The sequence below is a fragment of the Microcaecilia unicolor genome, chromosome 8 (genome assembly GCF_901765095.1).
Source record: "Microcaecilia unicolor chromosome 8, aMicUni1.1, whole genome shotgun sequence".
In the NCBI taxonomy this organism is placed as follows: Eukaryota; Metazoa; Chordata; class Amphibia; order Gymnophiona; family Siphonopidae; genus Microcaecilia; species Microcaecilia unicolor.
In genome coordinates this window covers 33139135-33165904 of record NC_044038.1, presented here as the reverse complement: position 1 = coordinate 33165904, position 26770 = coordinate 33139135, and the positions used below count along the sequence as shown (strand labels likewise).

Here is a 26770-nt window from a genome sequence, read left to right as displayed (position 1 = left end):
CCGTTATTACTATGTTTATTATAACTTGTTATTACTCTTCTTCAAGACTTTGTAACTACATTTACTATGTAAGCGGCATTGAACCTGCTATGTGCGGGGTACAAATGTAATTAAATAAATAAATTCTCTCAATTGAGTTACAAGTCAGTTTTAGAGAGCTGGAAGGGAGATGGTTATAACTTTGCAATGCACTGTAGTAACATAAGATGACCTAGCAGGAATAAAAATGTATTATTTTGATTAAAAAAACAAATAAAATCAGTTTTTGTTATTTTAATCAAAATAATACATTTCTCCTATTTAAAAGGCTATAATTAAATCTCATCACAAAACATGCTAGCCCTACACTTAACTGTCATTCATAGATAGAAGTGGCTTTGGAAATGACTGTCATAACAAATGATTTACCACTGAAAATAAGCTTTTTGAAAACTGTCCATCCAATATATGGGTAAAACTGTGTGTACAATGCTACAACATGCTTAGTTTTATTCATAGGGGTGGAGGCTTTTCTAGGGTTAGAGTTGGATTTGGAAATGATGCGCTTGCTTTTGAATTTCAGAAGTGCATGCATTATTTTACTCAGCATATCTGGAAACAAATTACCCCTGGAAGTTACATCTATGTGAAGAGTTTGAAAAGTGCCCTCACCATTACCAAACATGGGCATTCATTTTCTTTTTTTAAATTTTACATTCCTATACTGCTTTGTTATTATGGATGAAAGATTGTCAATCACACGAATAAACACACACATTTCATTAAAATGGCTCTAGCAGTCTATGCTGTACTGCCCAGTAATTAACTACTGCTCTTGTTTCTGGAAAGCTTCCAATTTCTATTTCGTTGCAGACTCAGACCTACAAAGTAAGTCTTTGGTCTTCACTCCCTGTCCTCAAGGGCCAGCAGTGATTTCATGCCTACCAACTTGATTGTATGCAAATCTCTCTCATGCATATTCATTATGGATATCCCAAAAACTTGGCCTGTTGGTGGCCCTCAAGAACCAGAAGTGAAGACCAAGGAAGTAGGTGCATTTGCTACTGTGCTTTTAATGCATGCTAATTTGTTGCTAATGCTCCTTCATTTGTTAATTAGTGCATGTCAAGTTTAGCATACATTCAAATTTCCCTATTAAAACAAATGGACGGGTGAAAATTCACAGAAAAAGAATTAAAACTAAGCAAATTTTGCTGGCTTGTGCACACCCCCTAGTGCAAAAAAAGACAGTCTTTTCCAGCTTATGTTTTGTTCTTATGTGGTAGCAGGCTGAGACCAGGAGAGAGGCATAACAGAAAAGAGTAATGAAGTGAAATGGGAAGAAAAAGAAAAAAGACATTCAATATACAGAGAGTCTCCCACATTTCTCCATATTTTGCCACACACACATACAAAAGTGTTAATGATGTCTGGGCATAAGAAGGCCCTTATCTGAGAATACTGTGAAGACATTCCTTCCTGGAAGTGTAAAAGGAAAACATTTCCAATAAAAATACTGCCAGAAGATACAGGGCTTAATTACAAGAATGAATCATAAAAATGAAAGCTGTTTATTGGGAGAAAAAAAAAAACAGGAGGTATGTCTGCAAAACAACTGGCTAGTAAATGAAAGAGTTCACCTTGCGGTGCATCATTCTTCAAGAAACTAGGTCTTTGGGCATCTGCAATTTAATTCCCATTGTGTTTTACTGATCAGATTCTTGGTATGAAAAGTGTGAAGTATCAGTGACGAAACAAGGTTTAAAATTATGGTTTCTCTTGGTGCTTTAGTCAATGATTTAAATCGCTTTGCTTTAAAATCAATCCACCCTGACATGCCCATAATATTCTGGGGTATGTAGCATTAAGCTGAATTAAGTCAGATCTATAGCTTGCTGAAGGTAAAACTGTAATTTATGGCCATCCCATGCAATACCGCCATACTTTTGCAATACATTACTGCTGCAAGTCAATGTCACGCAGGCCAAAAGAAACCAGTTAGCAATTCACAAAACAGAAACCCAACATGCTATATATGAAGTACTTAAGTCATATTTGAAAGACAACACAAGTAATATGGATAAGCCATATCTGCCTTCATGCTGAGCAGTATTCATGGAGCTGAATTTGGACATGCACTTAGTTGCAACGCTTTAAATGTGAGAACAAAAAAACTGCATAAGCCACAATATTGTTTGTGCTAAAAAGAAAAAAAAAATCAGCTCTATATAGAGGTGGAAAAAATTGTGCCCAAGGTGGACTTAGCCTGCTATCTGCGAATTTTCAGTCATGACCCACTAAAAATTTACGGTTGGCAGCTAGCCAGTTATACTGCATGATATAACCAGCTATCTGGCAATTTTCATTGTGAGTTTGGTGGCCATGTTTGGCCGCATGAATACCTGGAATATCTTTGGCCAATTCCAACCTAACCAGACAGAGCTGAATATCGGCTTGGACTGTTAAGTTGGAACCGGCCAAAACTAAGCCGAATAGTCAATGCTGGGCACCGAAAACAGCACAGTCTTGAATATCCAGGCTCAGTGCTGACTGCAGGAGGCAGCCCGGCTATCTCTTGTGGTCTACATATCGGCCCCAATGGATGTTGTTAATGCTTTTGAACAGACTGGAATAGGTACTGCACCTAATGCTTAATAATGGACTTGTGTGAATATGTATTGCTTATCAAAGGGATCAAAGGCCAATTTAGGGGCCTATTTACTTAACTGTGGTAAGTTTCCACTTACTGCACATTAACTGCAAAATTCTTAATGTGTGATAAGTGTAAAGCCTGTGCAAAAGGCATGGCCACCATCTGCCTTGTAGTTACTGTACAGGGCAGATGCTTACTGTATGGACCTGTGTTACGTGCCCTGGCAGATACAGTGGGGGAAATAAGTATTTGATCCCTTGCTGATTTTGTAAGTTTGCCCACTAACAAAGACATGAGCAGCCCATAATTGAAGGGTAGGTTATTGGTAACAGTGAGAGATAGCACATCACAAATTAAATCCGGAAAATCACATTGTGGAAAGTATATGAATTTATTTGCATTCTGCAGAGGGAAATAAGTATTTAATCCCTCTGGCAAACAAGACCTAATACTTGGTGGCAAAACCCTTGTTGGCAAGCACAGCGGTCAGACGTCTTCTGTAGTTGATGATGAGGTTTGCACACATGTCAGGAGGAATTTTGGTCCACTCCTCTTTGCAGATCATCTCTAAATCATTAAGAGTTCTGGGCTGTCGCTTGGCAACTCGCAGCTTCAGCTCCCTCCATAAGTTTTCAATGGGATTAAGGTCTGGTGACTGGCTAGGCCACTCCATGACCCTAATGTGCTTCTTCCTGAGCCACTCCTTTGTTGCCTTGGCTGTATGTTTTGGGTCATTGTCGTGCTGGAAGACCCAGCCACGACCCATTTTTAAGGCCCTGGCGGAGGGAAGGAGGTTGTCACTCAGAATTGTACGGTACATGGCCCCATCCATTCTCCCATTGATGCGGTGAAGTAGTCCTGTGCCCTTAGCAGAGAAACACCCCCAAAACATAACATTTCCACCTCCATGCTTGACAGTGGGGACGGTGTTCTTTGGGTCATAGGCAGCATTTCTCTTCCTCCAAACACGGCGAGTTGAGTTCATGCCAAAGAGCTCAATTTTTGTCTCATCTGACCACAGCACCTTCTCCCAATCACTCTCGGCATCATCCAGGTGTTCACTGGCAAACTTCAGACGGGCCGTCACATGTGCCTTCCGGAGCAGGGGGACCTTGCGGGCACTGCAGGATTGCAATCCGTTATGTCGTAATGTGTTACCAATGGTTTTCGTGGTGACAGTGGTCCCAGCTGCCTTGAGATCATTGACAAGTTCCCCCCTTGTAGTTGTAGGCTGATTTCTAACCTTCCTCATGATCAAGGATACCCCACGAGGTGAGATTTTGCGTGGAGCCCCAGATCTTTGTCGATTGACAGTCATTTTGTACTTCTTCCATTTTCTTACTATGGCACCAACAGTTGTCTCCTTCTCGCCCAGCATCTTACTGATGGTTTTGTAGCCCATTCCAGCCTTGTGCAGGTGTATGATCTTGTCCCTGACATCCTTAGACAGCTCCTTGCTCTTGGCCATTTTGTAGAGGTTAGAGTCTGACTGATTCACTGAGTCTGTGGACAGGTGTCTTTCATACAGGTGACCATTGCCGACAGCTGTCTGTCATGCAGGTAACGAGTTGATTTGGAGCATCTACCTGGTCTGTAGGGGCCAGATCTCTTACTGGTTGGTGGGGGATCAAATACTTATTTCCCTCTGCAGAATGCAAATAAATTCATATACTTTCCACAATGTGATTTTCCGGATTTAATTTGTGATATCTCTCACTGTTACCAATAACCTACCCTTCAATTATGGGCTGCTCATGTCTTTGTCAGTGGGCAAACTTACAAAATCAGCAAGGGATCAAATACTTATTTCCCCCACTGTATATCACATTGATTGTTGGTTTAATCATGACTTGAAAATGAGTGTGACTGTTGGGCAGAGTGAATAGACCGTTCATGTCTTTTTCTGCCGTCATTTACTACGTTACTATCAGGCTTATTTTCAAAAGAGGACGCCCATCTTTCGACACAAATCGGGAGATGGGTGTCCTTCTCCCTGGGTCGCCCAAATCGGCATAATCGAAAGCCGATTTTGGGTGTCCCCAACTGCTTTCCGTCGTGGGGATGACCAAAGTTCCTGGGGGCGTGTCGGAAGCGTAGTGAAGGCGGGTCATGGGCTTGCCTAACAAATGGGCGTCCTCGACCCATAATGGAAAAAAAGGGTGTCCCTGACAAGCACTTGGACGACTTTACTTGGTCCTTTTTTTCTTATGACCAAGCCAAGAAAAGGTGCCCGAACTGACCAGATGACCACCGGAGGGAAGCGGGGATGACCTCCCCTTACTCCCCCAGTGGTCACTAACCCCCTTCCACCCTCAAAAAAAATTCGTAAATTATTTTTTTTGCCAGCCTATAATATCATACCCAGCTTCATGACAGCACTATGCAGGTCCCTGGAGCAGTTTTACTGGGTGCAGTGCACTTCAGGCAGGTGGACCCAGGCCCATCCCCCCCTACCTACAGGTTACACTTGTGGTGGTAAATGTGAGCCCTCCAAAACCCACTGTACCCACATCTAGGTGCTCCCCTTCACCTGTAAGGGCTATGGTAGTGGTGTACAGTGGTGGGTAGTGGTTTTGGGGGGCTCCGCACACAAGGGAGCTATGTACCTGGGAGCAATTTCTTAAGTCCACTGCAGTGCCCCCTAGGGTGCCCAGTTGGTGTCCTGGCATGTCAGGACGACCAGTGCACTACGAATGCCTTTCCATTATCGCCGAAAATCAGAAACGACCAAGTCTAAGGATGACCATCTCTAGGGACAACCTAAATGTCAAGATTTGGGCATCCCCGACCGTATTATCGAAATGAAAGATGGATGCCCATCTTGTTTCGATAATACGGGGTTCCCCACCCCTTTGCCGGGATGTCCTGCGAGGACGTCCTCAGGAAAACTTGGGCGCCCCTATTATGCCCCTCTATACAATGCAGGTCCTTGCGCAAAATAAAAGTAGATAATAAAAAAAAAAATTCCTGAAGTGGGAGTGAAACCTGAATCCCCCCAGAACTTCAATCCCCTATCAACACAATCCCCTCACCACCCAGACTCCCCCCACCATAGCAATCTGGACCCTCCCCTCACTACCAGGAATATCCCCAAATAAATCCTGAGGGAATCTAGTGCACAAGATGGGAGCAATCCCCCTCTGTTCCAACTCTGTAGCTGCTGGGTTCAAAATGATGACTATGGACCTCTATTGGTAGTTGCAGTACTACTGCTAGGGGTCAATATGAACTATAAGAGCAAGTACAGCAGTATATTGGCAACTAGCATGTGGTAATGTCCCACACACTAGCTATCAGGGCTGGCCACATCCCATTTCTGGATCCTGCGCTTGCCAAGCAGCTACTGTGGTATTCTTACTATACTGGCTGGCTTTAGCATCTATTGGCACAGGTTGGTTCAGTGGCAATTGCACACTAACACCCATGCTTAACTGCTTAGTAGCATTTAGTAAGCAGGCTCTGTACAGTGTTAATATAGGGGTTGATATTCAAAGCCATTTAACTGCATGGTTAAATCACACTGAGTAGGTCAAATGTTGACAGTCAGTGGCATTTAACCGGACAGTGCTGCTAAATATTGCTTTGATGCAGTGGCACTCTGGTTAGTGCTGGAGTGGTTTGGGGGTGGACACGGTGCAGAGCCAGAAGCTACATCAGTGTCTGCATTAGCTAACCAGGCATGTTGAACCATATAAACAGTGGCCCTAACGATGCCCAATATATGCAGACACAACACTGAACACTGGTTGTACCCAGATAGCTTATGGGTGCCATCAAAGGCCCAAATATTTAGTGCTCGTGCTTGGATAGGGCTTGGCATCAAATATCCGGCTTTAATTTAGCTAGTGATAGTCAAGTGTTTAAAACATTGAATGCTGCTGGGTGAATATTTACCCCCATAATGTTTATGGAAATGTGTATCTGTAAAAGATCAGCATGCATTCCTAAACCTTCACTTCCCCAGCTGCAAAGGACTAAAATACAAACTAACACATGCATCTAGCTTCTCATATATGAGCACACAGCTGTGGAATACATTGCCAATGGACCTAAAAACAATTTACAATCTAAACAACTTTCGCAAATCATTGAAGACCTATCTCTTCAACAAGGCATACCACAATGACCCATAACAAGAACTGTAATACATCACCTTTTACTGATATCCAAAATGTCTTCTCCCTATGCTCATCACCTAATTCATTTAGATCATCTATATTCTACTACTACTACTTAACATTTCTAGAGCGCTACTAGGGTTACGCAGCGCTGTACAAATTAACAATTAAGGACGGTCCCTGCTCAGAAGAGCTTACAATCTAAAGGACGAAATGTCAAGTTGGGGTAGTTAAGATTTCCTGAGGTGTAGTGATTAGGTGCCGAAGGCGACATTGAAGAGGTGGGCTTTGAGCATTGATTTGAAGATGGGTAGGGAGGGGGCACGGCGTATGGGCTCAGGGAGTTTGTTCCAGGCATGGGGTGAGGCGAGACAGAAAGGGCGGAGCCTGGAGTTGGAGGTGGTGGAGAAGGGTACTGAAAGGAGGGATTTGTCTTGAGAGCGGAGGTTACGGGTAGGGACGTAAGGGGAGATGAGGGTAGAGAGGTAAGGAGGGGCAGCAGATCGAGTGCATTTGTAGGTGAGTAAGAGAAGCTTGAACTGTATGCGGTATCTGATTGGGAGCCAGTGGAGTGACTTGAGGAGAGGGGTGATATGAGTATATCGGTTAAGGCGGAAGATAAGACGTGCAGCAGAGTTCTGGATGGACTGAAGGGGGGAAAGATGGCTATGTGGGAGGCCGGTCAGGAGTAGATTGCAGTAGTCAAGGCGAGAGGTAATGAGAGAGTGGATGAGAGTTCGGGTGGTGTGCTCGGAGAGGAAGGGGCGAATTTTGCTAATGTTATAGAGGAAGAAGCGACAGGTCTTGGCTATCTGCTGGATATGCGCAGAGGAGAGGGAGGAGTCGAAGATGACACGGGGACGATGAGGGTGTTATCAACTGAGATAGAGAGTGAAGGGAGAGGGGAAGTGGGTTTGGGTGGGAAAACAATAAGTTCAGTCTTAGACATATTCAGTTTCAGGTGGCGGTTGGACATCCAGGCAGCAATGTCGGATAAGCAGGCCGAGACTTTGGCCTGGGTATCCGCAGTGATTTCTGGTGTGGAGAGATAAAGCTGGGTGTCGTCAGCATAAAGATGATAGTGGAAACCATGAGAAGAGATCAGGGAGCCTAAGGAAGAGGTGTAGATTGAAAAAAGAAGGGGCCCAAGGACAGATCCCTGAGGAACTCCAACAGAGAGCAGGATAGGGGAGGAGGACGAACCATGAGAGTGTACTCTGAAGGTACGATTGGAGAGATAAGAGGAGAACCAGGAGAGGACAGAGCCCTGGAACCCAAGGGAGGACAGTGTGTCAAGAAGTAGGTTGTGATTGACAGTGTCAAAAGCGGCGGAGAGGTCGAGGAGGATGAGGATGGAGTAGTGACCTTTGGATTTGGCGAGGAATAGGTCATTGCAGACTTTAGATAGTGCCGTTTCTGTCGAGTGTAGGGGGCGAAAGCCGGATTGAAGCGGATCGAGGATGACATGAGAGGAGAGAAAAATCAATGCAGCGGCTGTGAATGGCGCGTTCAAGTATCTTGGAGAGGAAGGGTAGGAGGAAAATGGGGAGGTAGTTGGAGGGACAGGTAGGGTCAAGTGATGGTTTTTTGAGGAGTGGAGTGACCACAGCATGCTTGAAGGTGTCCGGGACAGTTGCAGTGGAGAGAGAGAGGTTGAGGATATGACAGATGGTGGGGGTGATGGTGTTAAGTAGGTTAGTGGGGATGGGGTCAGAGGAACAGGTGGTGGCTTTCGAGGAGGAGAGGAGATGGGTGGTTTCCTCTTCGGTGATAGCAGGAAAGGAGGAGAAGGAGGCCTGGGTAGGTTGGATGAGAGAGTGGGATATAGGCTGAAGAGGAGGAGAAGGATTAGTGGTGAATTCGAGGTTGATCTTCTGGACCTTGTCACGGAAGTAGTGGGCCAGAGATTGAGGAGAGAGTGAAGGGGGTGGGGGTGGGAGCAGAGGGCACTTTGAGGAGGGAGTTGAGGGTGGCGAAGAGACGACGAGGGTTAGAGCTGAGGGAATTAGTCAATTGGATGTAATGGATTATGTGACTAACATAATGGATCATCATTACAGAGTAAAAGAGGCGGTTAGAATTACTTAAAGAATATTGATGACCTGGTTAATTAGTCCTGCTTAGCGAGGAATAGGGAGGATTGGAAGGAGGATAGCATGAATTTGAAGTGAATGAAGTCAGTAAGGGTGCGAGATTTCCTCCAGAGGCGTTCAGCCGAACGGGCGCAGGAGCGAAGGTATCGGGTGCAAGGGGTCAGCCAGGGCTGGGGATTGGTACGCCTTGTGGGCCGGGAGGTGGACGGTGCAAGGGTGTCTAGAGCAGAGGAGAGAGTGGCATTGTAAGTGGAGACAGCTTTGTCAACAGATTTGGAGGACAAGATGGAAGGGAGGAGAACAGAGATAGTAGAGGATAAGGTGGAGGGGTCAACAGCCTGGAGATTTCTGGACATAGTAGTTAGTGTTGGGCGAGATTGATGGGGAGGGTGCTGAAGTGTGAATGTGATAAGGTGGTGGTCGGAAAGAGGAAGAGGTGAAACGCAGAAAGAGGAGGGTGAGCAAGTAGAAGAGAGGACGAGATCAAGACAGTGGCCAGATTTGTGAGTAGGGGTATTCTCTGTAATATACAAATTGCATTTATACTCTGAATTGACACGCTATTAAATTATCTAATTGACCAGGTCATCAATATTCTTTAGGTAATTCTAACCGCCTCTTTTACTCTGTAATAACGATCCATTATGTTAGTCACATAATCCATTATGTTAAACCATATCTCTATGTAATATCAAATGTACCTTTATACTCTGGAGTGGCAAATGCCACAAAGGAACATTGTAAGCCACACTGAGCCTGCAAATAGGTGGGAAAATGTGGGATACAAATGCAGCAAATAAATAAATAAATAATAAATCTGTTATGGTTTTTGTAATCCATCTAGGATGGCTTGTAAAAAGTGGAATAGAAATACTTAAGTCTAGAAGGCTTTTGACGTGGACTGCTTCAAAAGATGTAATTTCAGCTGAAATTGATCAGATTTGAGTCTGTTTCTTGGATGAATTACATTTCACATATATGCTAAAAACTTAAAATGATATATGCTAAATTTAAAATGCTCTTTAATATTTTGCTTTAAAAGGATTATCAAAATAATTGCAGTGTAGAAGGTTTAAATTTACAGAGTGCTCAGAGCAATGAACATTTTCACATGACAAAAATCTTACGTTTTACTTTAGAAACCTGCCTCTCAGAAAGAGTGGATGGTTCAAGTTCACATACAAAAAGTTATACCACCTTTTTTTTTGTTTTTAATATCTGGACAAATGTGTTTAATGCTACCAACTTTAATAGATTGAGACTTCAGCTTATTTTCTTCCTCTAAACAGGTAAAAATGTACATCTTGATTCAGTAGGTGGCACTAAATAATGGAATACTTTACCAGTGGACTTACATCTAGAGGTTTTATCCCACCTTTAAGAGGAAGTTAAAAAATGTGGTTTTATTTCAAGGCTTTTAGGGGCCCTTCTTCTAAGCTGCAATTAGCACTAATGCGTGTTACCACAGGTTAAAAACGCCTATCGTTGGGTGCACAGAGGTGTCCTGTGGTAGTTTTGACTTGTACGCACGCTTCACATGTGCTAAAAATAATTTCTTTTTTTTTTTTTTTTTTAGCACTGGAGACTTGTTTTGGGGGTGGAGGGGCGCAGAGTGGGCATGTTCACAGCTAATGGGATAGCATGTGAGCCCTTACTACCTAGAAAATAGGTGTGATTAAGGGCTCACACGCTAATGGAAAAATTAGCACATGGCCATTATTGTCGATATACAAAAATCAGCCATTTTACCCCCACATTAAAAGGTGGCCTTAGCAAGTAGGCTACCCACACACTAGTAATAACGCAGGCCACCTTCTAGCGCAGCTTAGTAAAAGGGCACCTTAGTTAGATTTTGAATTGGGTGAGGGGGTATGTTATATTTAATTGGGTTGGGGAGGTGCTGAGGGAAGTTTTACAGAAAACGTTTTGTCCCATGCTTCGTCGACAAGTGTACTATCAAATATTGTACAAGTAAAAAGTTTGGGTGGAGTGTGCAAACATGCAGGTAAATTATACTATTCTATAATTTGTGTGTGTTCTGGCTAACATCTAGGCCCATGCATTTACACAAGCCATAGGGCTGGTGTGACTGTACTTTAAATATGTGTTTTCTACCACTTATGCTAGGCAACTGTTTTTCTTTATAGAATATGTAGGAAATAGGCATCTGCTTACCCTTTTATTTTAGATGTCCTATTAAAAAAACAAACAAACAAAAAAAACCTTACCTTCACTGTGTACACTTCCATGGTGCTTCCATGAACAGTGCGATTAATGGCTGGGCCCTTTGAGCAGGATGACTCGACTCACCCTGTCATAAGGTCATTTGTCTTACAAGTCTTGGTACAAAATGTTTCAAGTCCGATGCTTTGCCAGAACGAAGCTGTGTTGCTGATTCTTCAATCTAAGCAGTCATCTAAAAGGCTGGCCAGCGTTGCAGCTGCGGTTTTGACCCAGGAGCGTTCCCTGCAGCGGGGTCGGTTGGCAATCTGGATTTGCTGGAAACATCAATTGGTGAGAAGATAGTGGAGGGAGCCAGCGTTCGGTCCGGCTCAGAAGCAGAAGGTGGAAGCCAACTAACTGAAGCTATTGAAGAGCTAACTTTGCCTAGTAAGTCTTTTTTGACTACAAAACCAGAAGTAATAATCCTAGAATCGATTTGGGAGGCTCTTATGGGCCTAGAGAAATCTTTTTCTCAGAAACTAATAAAGGTGACTCAAGTTTCAAAATTTCCCTTAGAGAAGATAACAAATCTGGAAACAAGAACTGAAAACATTGAAAAAAAAACTATACAGTTGAATAATGAAAATGTGAAATCCCTTCAACAAGTACGATCCAGCTTAATTAAGGAAAATGCACAATTACATCTTAAAATTGAAAATATGGAAAATCAGCTAAGGGCCAAAACTCTTAAGACTGATTAATTTCCCAAAGGCTTCATCTGTTGCTCCCTTAATAACATTTAAGAAATATTTATCTGAAATTTTAAAGATTCCAGAACAAGCCTTTCCACCTGTTTCAAAAATATACTATTTACCACCATATAAGAAGGGGGAAAAAAGATGATCAAAATGGAGCAGCAGAACTTTCATTTGATATACTTAATTTAACCCAGCTAATACAAGAAGATGAGAAGGCGACACCAGCAACATTAATAGTGACATTTGTATTAGAACCTGACCAAGATTGGATTCTGAAGCAATTTTTTCGTCATAGAGATGAACTCTTTATGAATAATAAGATAAGAATATTTCCAGATATTGCCAGAACAACCCAAAAGAGACGTCAATTATTTTTAAAATTACATCCTAGGGTATTACAACTGGGTGGCTTATTTTGGTTAAATTTCCCGTGTAAATGTGTTTTGAAAATTAATTCAGTTAGATATATTTTTTATGATCCAACACATTTAACCTCTTTTCTAGATTCTAAAGTTGCCACCACCCCTAAGCAACAACCTGTAACACTATCTACATCTACTCCGTAATAATTATTGATTTGGTGTCAATTTCCTATTGATTTAATAGCAATCACATTTCATGGAATTTTACCTTGCTTTCTCCCTGGTTTGTGGACTAGAAATGGAGATAGAAATAATATAGACAAAAGTATATTTGTTTTCATTTTCCTGTAATGTAACTGAATTGTTTATTTCATACCATTTTTGCATATCAAGAGTTTGACAAAATTGTTAATATTTGATAAAAATAAAGGAACAAAAATATGACACTGATAAAAATGCCTACTTTAACAGAGTTAGATAGTATAAAAGTGCTGAAGTGCATTACCAAGTTTTTCAGCCATTGCAGTGCTTTGTTATGCTATGTGTAATTAGGGTAACAAGTGTTCCTGCAACTCAGGTTCTGAGGTAGTTTCATACACAGAGTAGAAGGTTCATATGTTTTATCTTTTATTGTTGTTTGAAAAAGTTGTTTTATTATTTTCCAGATGTAAGATTTGCAACTGAGGTTTACTATTTAGGCAGTAAGGCATGGCAAACCACCTTTCTTCAACAGTATTTATGGAGGAAGTTATCAACGTAGGCTACTGTCAAGTTGGATTATTTTAGCATAGGATCTCGCTACATAAAATAGGACTATGCTAAAATAACCCAACTTAACCAATCGCTAAAGCTCTTAACTCCCACCTACAAAACAGGCTGAGCTACTCATACTGTTCTATTCAGATGCTGGTTTTATTTATTTATTTTTTGTTACATTTGTACCCCGCGCTTTCCCACTCATGGCAGGCTCAATGCGGCGGGCAATGGAGGGTTAAGTGACTTGCCCATAGTCACAAGGAGCTGCCTGTGCCGGGAATCGAACTCAGTTCTTCAGTTCCCCAGGACCAAAGTCCACCACCCTAACCACTAGGCCACTCCTCCACTCCATTATTGTTGTCCCCCTCTACACCAGAGCTTATACTTCAAAACCTGAACTTGCACAGTACTTTTAAAATAAAGAGTCTCCAACTTGCTTGCTCATAAGTTTTATTGACACACAATTGTTTGGTCCCAACACACAAATCATCACTTGAGCCAAAAGTGGTCATACAGAAGTAGACTTCTGAAAAATATTCATAAAGGGAGAAAAATTGCAGTGCATACTCCAGTGATACTGACCCCCCATATGTAAACATTTGTAGACAGCAAATTAAAGAAATCCTTTGTTCCTAATTCCTTGGGGTTTTTTTTTTTAATGTTTGAGATTAGTACCATACATCATCCATGGGCACAGTCTCAAAATCAAATTACAAAGAAGAGTGATTTTTTTTTTTGTAATACAATACAAACAGAAAATGTTCCCTCCAAAAATCTTTACCTTTCAACTACTGTTATTTGAATGTACGACTTTGGAAAAATACATGCAGACCTCCATATATAGCATAAATCACCACATACATGTTGAACTTAGCTTAGCTCACAGCAGTAAATTTCAGTTGTCCTTTATGGCATCAAATATGATTTTACAGCTTCAGATGACTTGTAAATTGCATGAAATGAAAAAATGTGATTTTACCACAATTTTATTACATATATTGTGCATTTATCATTGCCAGTAGTATCCACCTTACGAAACTTAAATACACGCAAGGTTAAAAAAAGAAAAAGGATATTTTACTTTTAAAATCATTCTAAAATGAACAATCTATATTAACACCATGTCTGTAGAGGAAATGCATTCAGCAAGGGCTCAATGTGCCATAATGTTCAGAAAAACATTCCAGTTTTTCTCTTCAAAAGCACTATAAAACTGCAAACTAGTCGCATGTGGCCACATTTAAAAGATTTCAGGTAAAAAGAAATAAGTTTTACAATATATTTTGTTTCACAGCCATTATGTTGTTGCATTTTTTTTTAATTGCTGGCTATGAATTATGAGCCCTTGTGCTGCCTACCTAGTACATCATAAGATATATAAGCCATCCAAAACAGTCAGACAGTGGAGAGCCTTTAAAAATAGTTTCTTTCAACAGTACAAGTAATTTTGTCACTTTGCCTGGCAAATACAACCCATTGTAAAATACCAGGTTTAGAAGTGGTCACCTGTAACTGGACATATTAATTCGCATCAACCCAGAAGGTCATTCCACTGGGTTAACTTTCTCCAAGGTTGAGCTTCTCAAGAAAGCCATCATGAAAATTCCACCAAAAACTTACACGCTTCCAAAATCCAACACTAGAAGTAACACAACTAGGATAAAAACAGACATATTTAAAAGATAATATGCTATCACACCAAAACAGTAAGCTTCTCATTTACTAAACATGCTTAAAAAAATCCTATACAAGGTTAAGCAGTATAACCTTGACATTTCCACAAATTGATTTCCTTTCAGGTGGAAATGGCATCAATGTCTACAGACTCAGAAAGCATTTGACTTCACTGCTTCATAATCCATGATTTATGCATTCAATGCATACATTGTACATTCAGAATCTTTTCAGCTTTAAGCCTACTGTCCTCCATTCTAGACACACACTAAAAGGAGCATCTAGATACAGAATTATTCCTTGAAATTCATGACATCAAGACCATCTTTTTCCCTACCCTAACTCACGCCCAAATGGTACCGAATAAAGCAAAAGCACAACCATTTCATCGAACTTCACAGAAAGCTCCTCCGTGCCACAGTCACAATAATTGTTTAAAACAAACTTAACAAACCCACACACTTATCTACAGACATGTGTTAAAAAACAAAACTGAACATTTACAAGCCATCTGAAATAAATTGCACTTAAAAAATTTCTGCATTTTATTAAACTTGTTCGATCAAGAAAACAAATCTTCAGCCTTCCATTCCGGTGCAATGCCATTTAAGAAGTACGTTTTTCAACAACACATTCATACATGCATTTAATACTGTTTGAAATGATATTAGGAAGCCAAAGCCTACAGTGCATCTTACAGGTGGGACAATAACAAAGGCAGGTCATACAGAAAAATAAAATCAAATTAATTCTGGCAGAATTATTTTGCTTTCATGGAACTCTGTAGCTTTAAGAAATCTGTAAAAAAAACACTTTCCATTGAGGATTCTTGGCCATTAAATGGAGGTACTTCAAAGTAAAAGCCTGCCAGGTGAAAGCTATGCTCAAAGTAAAAAGAGAAAGGTCCTTTTGGAGATGCTCATACAGAAATAAAGGGGTTGGCAGGATTTTCAATTTAAAAAGATATTAGCAAATGGGGATAGCTGTAACCAATCATTACTGTGTGTGCAATCCAACATTACTGATTCTGACCACTACACACCAGTGCATAACTGAAGGCTAGGTTATGGGTCCAAATGAAAAATTTGCTGCCAATTTTACTTTGTTTCTGTTTAGTTTTCTTAATGGGCTACCCAATGTTTCCATGCTTAACTTGGGCTCTTGTGCAGAAGGGGAGTATGACGGTGACACAGAGCCAGAGGTCAACGTTTTTCTCACTACTTCCGGTTTTTCACCATCTGCTTGAACTGTTGTCCCTGTTAAAGAAATGGCATGTCATGCAGTTTAGAACATGGGTGTCATGGCTTACTTCAAATACCCAATAAGTTATACAACAGCAAACAAACAAAAAAAAGGCCACAGTGGCATGACAGAGATGGAATTACCAGAAATGGGGTTGCTACAAATATTACCCTATATTCTGTTGGTGGTGCGATCTGGCATCTCTCCTTCCTTCGCCTGCAGTATAGTATCTCCCCCTCTATTTCAATCCCTTCTACCAACCCCGTATACCTTCAAACTTGTCTTCTAGAGAGCAGCGCCAGTGTAGCACTACATCTAGACCGCCTGCAACTTGCTCCACATCTTTCCCCCTGACACAACTTCCTGTTTCTGCATGGGCGGGACAGGTCAGAGGGAATGCTCTGGAGCAGGCTGCCTAGGTGTACTGAAGCAGTGTTGCTGCTCTTTAGAAGACAGGTACACAGGGGGGGGGGGGGGGAGAAGAAGAAGAAGAAGAGAGAGAGAGAGAGAGAGAGAAATGTTGGACGGGAGATGGAAGAGGAGAGAGAGAAAAATGTTGGACCTGGAGGTGGGGAGAGCTGGACCCGTTTTCAGCCTCGACTTATACATGGGTCACAGCAGTTTTGGCCATTTTTAGTCTCAAAACTGTCCTCAACTTATACATGAACAAGTACAGTAACCTCTTCCATCCTAGCCCCTTGTATAGCAGTACTCACTGGTTTGCACTCAAGTCTAAGCCTATGACTAAGGTTAATTATTTATTTATAGCCCACTAATCTGGACATTTTATTTTTACCTACCAAGATCAACATCACACAATACATGAACAATAAAACAAAACCCACTTAACTCTGTAAATGAGCAAAAATACAACCAGCCACTACAAATCTTTAAAGTCCTGCATAAAAGTGGTTTTATTTTGCTCTTCCTTTAAGTTCATATTCTGCTTTAGGAGAACTTTGATTTTCCAATAACATCCCTAAACATGCAGTCATCATATTTTTGGAGCACTAACTACAACCATGTAAAAACTCAAAACAAGGAATGCCCCATATCCTATTTTTAGTCACTTTAGGAGGGCTGCAACATATGCCCAGAAACCCTTTGTCATGTGATCTCCAATAAAGGGTTTTGAGATGGACAGTCTACAGCTACCAGCTCTATCCCCACCCCAAAGTTTCATTAGTCACAACCCCTACAAGATCCATCCTTAATGTTTACAGGAGGCCTAGGCTGTAGTTTGGAAAGCCTGCGAGATTATTTTTCCCTGTTGCTTTCTGGGTAAACAGACACCATGTGCCACCCAACACTTACAAGCAAAAACCTGCTTCAAAGTTATCCCTCAATTAGGGATGGCAATTTCATTCTCCTGTCTTGCAGAACCCACCCACCTCAGCAGATACACAACAGAATGTACCCTGTATGTTTACTAGCAGCTGATGGTTGATAATAGCACTATTATGAAGTTGGTATAGGGTTGCCATTTGTAAACCCTGCCAGAACTCCTAGAAAGCAACAGGGCACCCTGGAGTTCCCAGTGCAGCCCCTGATTTCCTGCAATAAGGCTTCAAAGAACTGCCTGTTAAGGGATATAAAAGCTCTCCCTCCCCTCCCTCAACAGAGGAAATTATTCCTTTCCTAAAAGTACGATGGGCTATCTCATACCCTCTTCACCCCCTTCCATCTTTGGATATTATTATTTATATCTGCTTTATGCTGCTAATTATCCTCATTTATGTCTTTAGTGTTACAACTGCTGTAACTCTTTGTCCACTTAATCTATATTGTAAACCACACTGAACTCGTGTTTTTCTTGGGATAATGTTGGATATAAATGACAAATTAAAAAATAAAAAGGTTACCACTATGTTTGCTAATAGCAAATGCAGTTCCGACTCCAACACTGCCATTTGTCTCTTATTACTTTACTGTTACATATATTTTGTGTGCATCCTAGCCTTATTTTAAAATTAGCACTGTGTATTATATAACTGTAAATTCACATGGGGTATTTTATTGGAAACAAACACAGTTGCTAAACTGAATGTAAGTAAATTAAAGCACTGTTGGCAAGAATCTTTGAGATCACAGGTTACCAAGAGACCAATTGGCCAGTGGGAACCTCAGATCTACACCCCCCCCCCCCCCCGCTCTTAGCCTGCAGCCTGCCAACACAGCAGGTTATACGACAAAGCCATAATCAGAAGACCATGTCAAAGCTTTTACTTCTGCTAGGCTCGGGGGGGGGGGGGGGGGTGGGCGAGAGAGGAGTTGTGAGAAAAGAACCATGATTTTACTTCAGAAAAGGGGGGTGGGGGGGGTTCAGACAGCTCTTTTATTCCTTCTATAGTGTAGAAAGGGGATTTCGATGTACTCCAGGAAGAGCAAGGCTCTGGAAACATACCTACTGTAAAGACAAAACAGAGACCTCAAAAGGACATCTTGAGGTGGAGAACAGGGAATAGTAGAGCAAAGGAGGGGAAACTGATCCTTCAGCAGCAAAACACCCTTCGTAGTATTAAAGGCCTGGCGAAACAGCCAAGTCTTTACGGCTGGTTTAAATTTCTCAAGTAAGGATTCAGCTTTAAACTTCATGAGGGAGGTTGTTCCAATGGAAAGGAGCAACAAAATAAAATGCACAATGCCTAGTGGATTCAAGAATGGCTTTTTAGGGTTAAGGAGGACAAAGCAATCATTTAGGGATCGAAGCAAATGCATAGGTGAATAAGCAATAGTAGATTAGATAGCTATTGTGGAAGACTCATCCAAAAAGCTTTAAAGGTGAGGGTTAAAAGTTTATGAATAATTCTTTGACCAATGGGAAGCCACTGATATTTCTGGAATAGGGGGAAGACATGGTCAGATTTTTTTTAGCATTAACAGAGTAGCCTGGTAACAGTGTTTTGTAACATCTGAAGTCATAAGGACATAAGTATTGCCATACTGGGAAAGACCAAAGGTCCATCGAGCCCAGCATCCTGTTTCTAACAGTGGCCAATCCAGGTCACAAATACCTGGCAAGATCCCCAAAATGTACAAAACATTTTATACTGCTTATCCCAGAAATAGTGGATTTTCCCCAAGTCCATTTAATAACGGTCTATGGCCTTTTCCTTTAGGAAGCCGTCCAAACCTTTTTAAAACTCTGCTAAGCTAACCATCTTTACCACATTCTCTGGCAACGAATTCCAGAGTTTAATTACACGTTGAGTGAAGAAAAATTTTCTCCGATTCGTTTTAAATTGACTACATTGTAGCTTCATCGCATATTTTTGGTAAGCGTGAACAGACGCTTCACATCTACCCGTTCAACTCCACTCATTATTTTATAGACCTCTATCATATCTCCCCTCAGCCGCCTTTTCTCCATGCTGAAGAGCCCTAGCCGCTTTAGCCTTTCCTCATAGGGAAGTTGTCCCATCCCCTTTATCATTTTCGTCGTCCTTCTCTGCACCAGAATTGAACACAATATTCGAGGTGCGGTCGCACCACGGAGCGCTACAAAGGCATCATAACATCCTAATTTTTGTTTTCCATTCCTTTCCTAATAATACCTAACAGTCTATTGCTTTCTTAGCCGCAGCAGCACACTGAGCAGGTCTCAACGTATCATTGACGACACCTAGATCACTTTCTTGGTCCGTGACTACTAACGTGGAACCTTGCATTACGTAGCTATAATTTGGGTTCCTCTTTCCCACATGCATCACATTGCACTTGCTCACATTAAACGTCATCTGCCAGTTAGACGCCCAGTCTCCCAGTCTCGTAAGGTCCGCTTGTAATTTTTCACAATCCTCCCGCAATTTAACGACTTTGAATAACTTTGTGTCATCAGCAAATGTAATTACCTCACTAGTTACTCCCATCTCTAGGTCATTTATAAATATGTTAAAAAGCAGCGGTCCCAGCACAGAGCCCTGGGGAACCCCACTAACTACCTGTTTAAGCACATAGAATAGGGAACCCAGATAAATAATACTGCAATAATCCAATCTAGAAATTAGTAATGACAAAATTAGTGAGTGAAATGCATGATGATGGGCAGACTTATAGGGTCTGTGCCAGAGCTGGTGGTGGGAGGCGGGACTGGTAGTTGGGAGGCGAGGATAGTGCTGGGCAGACTTATATGGTCTGTGCCAGAGCTGGTGGTTGGGAGGCGGGGTTGGTGGTTGGGAGGCGGGGATAGGGCTGGCCCAGACTTATACGGTCTGTGCACTGAAGAGGACAGTACAAATAAAAAAGTAGCACATATGAATTTATCTTCTTGGGCAGACTGGATGGACCGTGCAGGTCTTTTTCTGCTGTCATCTACTATGTTTACTATGATCAAAGTACTTCCTAACTAAATGCAACTGCCTAAGAATAAAGAAGCCGGATTTACATACATTAGAAATCTGTGGTGAAAATGTCAAATGAGAACCTATAATAACACCTAAACATCAGAAGAAAGGGACTGGAATGACAGAGTTCTCAAACAAATTTAGGGCTGCAGCTGGACTCTGACTTCTTCCGGTAAACCAGCAGGCTACTGTTTTTATCTTGTTCACAGCCATTCTGTGATCGAGAAACCATTTCAGAACTGCAGAAAGGCAATCTTGAAAAGGATGGCGAGGGAATATGGACTAGTTGGAAAAATCAACATAATATCATCCGCGTACAAGTGAGAAGAAATACTGTGGAACTGAATAAGAGCAGCAAGAAGCTAAGGAAGAGAAGAGGTGACTGGATAGCGGCCCTGGGGAACTCTACAAGTCAGGGGCAGGGGATGGCTCTAGAGGAGGGGGTGACCACCTGGTAGGTACGAGCTGAGAGAAAAGACGTAACCCAAGAAAAGTCAGATCCTGATATACCTAGTGTTGCAAACTGCGAGAATAAAAGTGAATGATTGAGCAAATCGAAAGCGGAGGGCAAATCTAGAGACGCGGCCAGAACTATATTGTGTTTATCTAGGTGTGAGTGAAGTTCGCTCAGAAGTGCACAAGAACAGTTTCAGTACTGGCATAAGGCCTAAAGCCAGATTGTCTTGGGTGTAGGACCAGGGATTTATCAATAAAAGCTGAAAGTTGAATGTAGACCACTTTTTCTAATACTTTGGAAAGAAAAAAAAGATTTGATACTGGACGGTAATGGGATGGGATCTGAGGGTCAATGGAAGGCTTTTTTTTTTTTTTTTTAAAGAATGAGACAGACAATGGCAGATTTCCAAGAGCTGGGTACCTGGCCAGAAGAAAATCTACTGTTCATTAAAGCTTTAGGTAGCAGCAGTAAATCTGCACACTAAGTAGCTCCCACTGCACTCTGGATGGGGCCACCATGCGCATGCGGCTTTTGCCATATTAATTGCTGACCACTGTTGCTTTGAGACAGCTCTAAACCACTGCTCCCCCCCTCCCCTGAGTCGTCAGGGTTAGGGAAAAGGCAACCACTTACCACAGACTGTCTTCCTTCTTCTACCATTGTCTTATCTTTTATGGGGCTCCAACAGGAGCTATGCCTGATCCAGAAAACTCCCTTATCGAATCCAAAGTCCCCCTTTATTTGAGGGGAGGGAGGGAGGGGAACAAGTACGGACAGAAACCACATTATTCTGACTACTGAGCCTCTGGAACGGGAAGGCCAATAGTAGTCAGGGACCATCCAACTCCTGTTCAACCTTACTCCATATTGGGAACATCCCTCCTGGAGTGCAACCATAGGAGCAAATTTTGTCCCTAACTTCCATGCTACCCGTCTACCATCTACTGGACACAGAGAATACTGGTAAACAGGAGGCTGCAGGAGGTGATTACAGAGCTCTAATTGTTCTGTCTCCATCCACCAGTAGAACAGCAAAAGCTATGCAACTGGAATGGTCTGGTAGAATGAATAGAAAGCATTTTTAAACATTAAAGTTGTTCTAGAATTGTGTACTGACAAGCTTGCATTTAGGCAGTCCCAGGAGTGGCGCTTGGGTAGAGCTGGGGTACACACATTTACATGTTCAGATTAGGTGTAAATTTACCTGTGAGGATTTATGCACCATCAGGAATAGTTTCAAAAGCATATTTCATAAAGGTAGGTGGCCTGTGTTGCCTTCACAAAACAAGCACTTTTTTTTGGGGGGGGGGGGAATTTACAGATTGTGCCATATTATGAAATTGCCCCCCACATGTGAATTTTCTCTCATGCTTATCTATTGAGAGTATAGTAAAAACTGCTATAGAAGCAAGTTCAAATATAGCTGGACCAAAAAGAATAGGAGGAAACAGCTGGGTAACATTATATTTAAAGCGTCTGATACCAGTGCTTTATTGTTTGGAATTTTAGGGGTTTATTTTTGACACAACTAGGTGCTTTACATGGGTGTAAAAAATAGGGGTTTATCTGTACATTCGCATCACAAAAAAAAAAAAAAGTTTGCATATGGGTTTTTAGGTTGATTCAAAGCAGTTTTACAGTGCCAGCTCCTTTTCCCAGCTCCAGCATCAACACCCCAACCCCCCTCCAAACCTTGTCACAGTTCCAGCCATCTTCTACCTGGCAAAGGGACTTTGTTCCTGCTCCCACCTCTTTGTCAGCTCTGTTGCTGGCACCGTAGGATAAGAAGATTGGAAAAAAATGAGAACAGGCACTTCCTGTATGCTAGTGATACAGAAGTGCCTGTTTTCACATTTAAACTCTTAGTGTTGGCAACAGAGCCAGAAAAGAAATAGAAAGGCATGAGCAAACCACTAGCCCCGCATTACTGCAAAGGGACAGTGCGATAGCAGTTTACTCCAATAATTGGAGTGGCCCAGGAAGGACAAATTTTCAGGGTCTTTTCAGTTACAACCAGAAACTACAAATTCCCCCATGGGGGTGTTTATTGTTTGGTTATAACTGAAAATCAGAAGTCTTTATTATATCAGATTTGCGTAACTCTTATGTTAATACAGAGAGAAACTCTTACCAGATGGAGCAGAAAGATGCTCCTCAAACTGAATGAGGTCAGTAGACTCTAGAATTACAGGACTGGGTCTCAGTTGCGGGGATGGGAGGCACGAAGGAACAGGACCACACAGCAGATCCACTGGGGAAGCATTCCTAAGACAAAGGAGCTCTTCCTCCATTTGACGAGGACCTGCTAGAAATCAATAAATACTCAAAACACCTTTGCTGGTTTTATGGTTTAGCAACAATAAATTATGTGCACACTCAAAAATTACCAGTGTCATGTATTTCTGGTTCACCAAGTCCCATATATGCATAGCCTCCTGGTCTCTGCCCTCTCTGTTTACTAGTCATCTGCTGATCATTCCCATAATCTTCAATAAGATCAGCTGGGGAAGAACTGGATGAAGAAACACGAGCTGTAAGACAATAAACTATTTCAGAAATGTTCAGTGTTGGTTGCTGACAAGATGGGCTTTTTCAATAAAAAGAAGTCACAGAAAGAAAACAAAAATTATCAATGTGTCACACTTTTAAAAATTTCAGTATCCAGTAGAGAGTTGCACGGGGACAGAAATCTTACCCATCCCCGCCCGTCCCTGCTGGAATCTTACCCGTCCCCACCCATCCCCACTGGAATCTTACCCATCCCCACCCATCCCCGCAAAAATTTAAACCATCCCAACCCGTCCCCACCCGTCCCCGCAAGAATTTAACCCATCCCCACCCATCCCCGTAAGAATTTAATAGTACATAAAAGAAAGATCCAGTCAGCTCCCTCAGTCTCTTTCTGGATTTGAGCCACAGCACTGTAGGCAAGGAAGGAACGGAAGTTGGAACACTCTGGTGCGCACATGTAAGATTTGTCTCTGATTCACTGGCAGTGTGTGCTGAGAGGCCGCCACATGCACGCGCCAGTAGGTCAGGTGACATCTGATTCTCGTGCCTGTGTCAGAGCTGAGGTCTGTGCACCAGCATGGGAGCAAAGAGGATTAATAGTAACAAAGTAAGTGACAGCAAATAGACCTGAACGGTCCATCCACTCTGCCCAATAGTCACACTCATGATCAATTCATCATTAAATCAACGAGTGTGATATTATATACTTGATTATGGTCTTTCTTTCGTGTTTCTGGAACAAAGACCACAGAAGTCTATCTGGCCCCATCCTTATGTTCCAACTGCTGGAGTTGCCATCGAAGCCCACTCCAGCCTATTCATGTTCTCATTTGTGGGACACAGACCGTAAAAGTCTGTCCAGCACTGTCCTCATGTTCCAGCCACTGAAGTTGCTGTCTAAGCCCTTTCCAGCCCATCCTACACCAGATTGCCATGTATGAGACACAGACCATACAAGGTATCAGCTCTAGTTCATCACAGTCAGAGTTGCCATCTAAGTGTCACTTGACATATCCACACACATGCAGCCATTTAAGGTTAGCTTTTATATAACTTCCATTTTCTAATTAGAGATCCTCTGTGTTCATCCCACGCCTTTTTGAATTCCGTCATCATTTGTGACTCTACCACCTCCTTAATGGAAGACGTTCCACATTTATGCTGTTAAAGCAAGGAAGAAGAGGAGGAGGAGGGGACAGCACTCAAATAAATTGGTATTCGGTAGATGAGAGGCTGGTGCAGGTGCAGCTTACACTTCCATGGGAAGCCCACAGAACTGGTTCCATCCCCGCGGGAACCCCGCAGAACTGCTTCCATCCCCGCGGGAACCCCGCAGGAACTGCCCCCGTCCCCGCGGGAATCCTGCGGGTTCCGCGGGATTCCCGCGGGGACGGAAGCCGTGCAGCTCTCTAGTATCCAGTCTAAACATGCAAATTACCTCAAGCATTCTTAAAAGTAGCCAAGTCTGTTCATGCTACTACTACTTACTTTTCATGTCATTTTTTAGTACTACAATTCTCTTATGTCCATGCCCTTTTATCCACACCACCTATTCACAAAAAAAATAAAGTTGTGTGAAATGTCACATTAAAAAACAAAACAAAACACTATACTTCACACATTAAATATCAGAGTGGCAACAGGTTCAGAGATTATTTGTGAACAATGGGCTCGTTAAAGTGATTTCTAGCCCAGGTTCTCCAAGCTTAACTAGCGGGTTCCACAATACTGGTGCTGCTCTCAGAACCCCATGACCAAAGGTAAATGCGGGAGCTAGAGGCCACTAGTGTCGGACTAGCGCCCGCACAGTGCTTTTTTGCAGGAAAAAAGGTACTGGTACTCATTATGGGCGGGGTCACCATATATGGCTCTGCCCCTATGGTAGCCACACCCCTTATACCAGCAATGGCACATATAAGCAAGTATCATTGAAAGGGTATGATACATACCTGTAGCAGTTGTTCTCCGAGGACAGCAGGCTGATTGTTCTCACGACTGGGTGACGTCCGCGGCAGCCCCCACCAACCGGAAAAAGCTTCGCGGGACGGTCGGCACGCAGGGCATGCCCACCGCGCATGCGCGGCCGTCTTCCCGCCCGTGCGCGACCGCTCCCGCCAGTTGAATAACTAGCAAAAGATGAAACACACAACTCCAAAGGGGAGGAGGGAGGGTAGGTGAGAACAATCAGCCTGCTGTCCTCGGAGAACAACTGCTACAGGTATGTATCATACCCTTTCTCCGAGGACAAGCAGGCTGCTTGTTCTCACGACTGGGGTATCCCTAGCTCTCAGGCTCACTCAAAACAAGAACCCAGGTCAATTGAACCTCGCAACGGCGAGGGCATAACAGAAATTGACCTACGAAGAACAACTAACTGAGAGTGCAGCCTGACCAGAACAAATTCGGGTCCTGGAGGGTGGAGTTGGATTTACACCCCAAACAGATTCTGCAGCACCGACTGCCCGAACCGACTGTCGCGTCGGGTATCCTGCTGGAGGCAGTAATGTGATGTGAATGTGTGGACAGATGACCACGTCGCAGCCTTGCAAATCTCTTCAATAGTGGCTGACTTCAAGTGGGCCACCGACGCTGCCATGGCTCTGACACTATGAGCCGTGACATGACCCTCAAGAGTCAGCCCAGCCTGGGCGTAAGTGAAGGAAATGCAATCTGCTAGCCAATTAGAGATGGTGCGTTTCCCGACAGCGACCCCTAGCCTGTTAGGGTCGAAAGAAATAAACAATTGGGCGGACTGTCTGTTGGGCTGTGTCCGCTCCAAGTAGAAGGCCAATGCTCTCTTGCAGTCCAATGTGTGCAACTGACGTTCAGCAGGGCGGGTATGCGGCCTGGGGAAGAATGTTGGCAAGACAATTGACTGGTTAAGATGGAACTCCGACACCACCTTCGGCAGGAACTTTGGGTGGGTGCGGAGCACTACTCTGTTGTGATGAAATTTGGTATATGGAGCATGAGCTACTAGGGCTTGAAGCTCACTGACCCTACGAGCTGAAGTAACTGCCACCAAGAAAATGACCTTCCAGGTCAAGTACTTCAGATGGCAGGTATTCAGTGGCTCAAAAGGAGGTTTCATCAGCTGGGTGAGGACGACGTTGAGATCCCATGACACAGCAGGAGGCTTGATCGGGGGCTTTGACAAAAGCAAGCCTCTCATGAATCGAACGACTAAAGGCTCTCCAGAGATGGCTTTACCTTCCACACGATAATGGTAAGCACTAATCGCACTAAGGTGATTCCTTACTGAGTTGGTCTTGAGGCCAGACTCTGATAAGTGCAGAAGGTATTCAAGCAGGTTCTGTGCAGGGCAAGAACGAGGTTCTAGGGCCTTGCTCTCACACCAAACGACAAACCTCCTCCACTTGAAAAAGTAACTCTTTTTAGTGGAATCCTTCCTAGAGGCAAGTAAGACCCGGGAGACACCCTCAGACAGACCCAACGCAGTGAAGTCTACGCCCTCAACATCCAGGCCGTGAGAGCCAGAGACTGAAGGTTGGGGTGCAGCAACGCTCCGTCGTTCTGCGAAATGAGAGTCGGAAAACACTCCAATCTCCACGGTTCTTCTGAAGACAACTCCAGAAGAAGAGGGAACCAGATCTGACGGGGCCAAAAGGGCGCTATCAGAATCATGGTGCCGCGGTCTTGC

At 42.8% G+C, this 26770-nt stretch overlaps 1 protein-coding gene across 4 annotated transcripts in view; it reads right to left on the bottom strand.

The window, feature by feature from the left end:
• Window positions 1–13315: 13315 nt before the first annotated feature.
• The window catches only part of MARF1 (meiosis regulator and mRNA stability factor 1), a 104485-nt gene continuing 91030 nt past the window's right edge, over window positions 13316–26770 (bottom strand). For 3 of the 4 annotated variants that reach the window (XM_030213631.1, XM_030213632.1, XM_030213634.1), the window contains 4 exons: window positions 24598–24658; window positions 22986–23129; window positions 22730–22903; window positions 13316–15812 (listed from right to left, as the gene is read on the bottom strand). In XM_030213631.1, the coding sequence (XP_030069491.1) occupies window positions 15616–15812; window positions 22730–22903; window positions 22986–23129; window positions 24598–24658 (576 nt within the window). In that variant the 3' untranslated portion in view covers window positions 13316–15615. The remainder of the gene's footprint in view (window positions 15813–22729; window positions 22904–22985; window positions 23130–24597; window positions 24659–26770) is intronic. The other variant, XM_030213633.1, reaches the window with a different exon arrangement.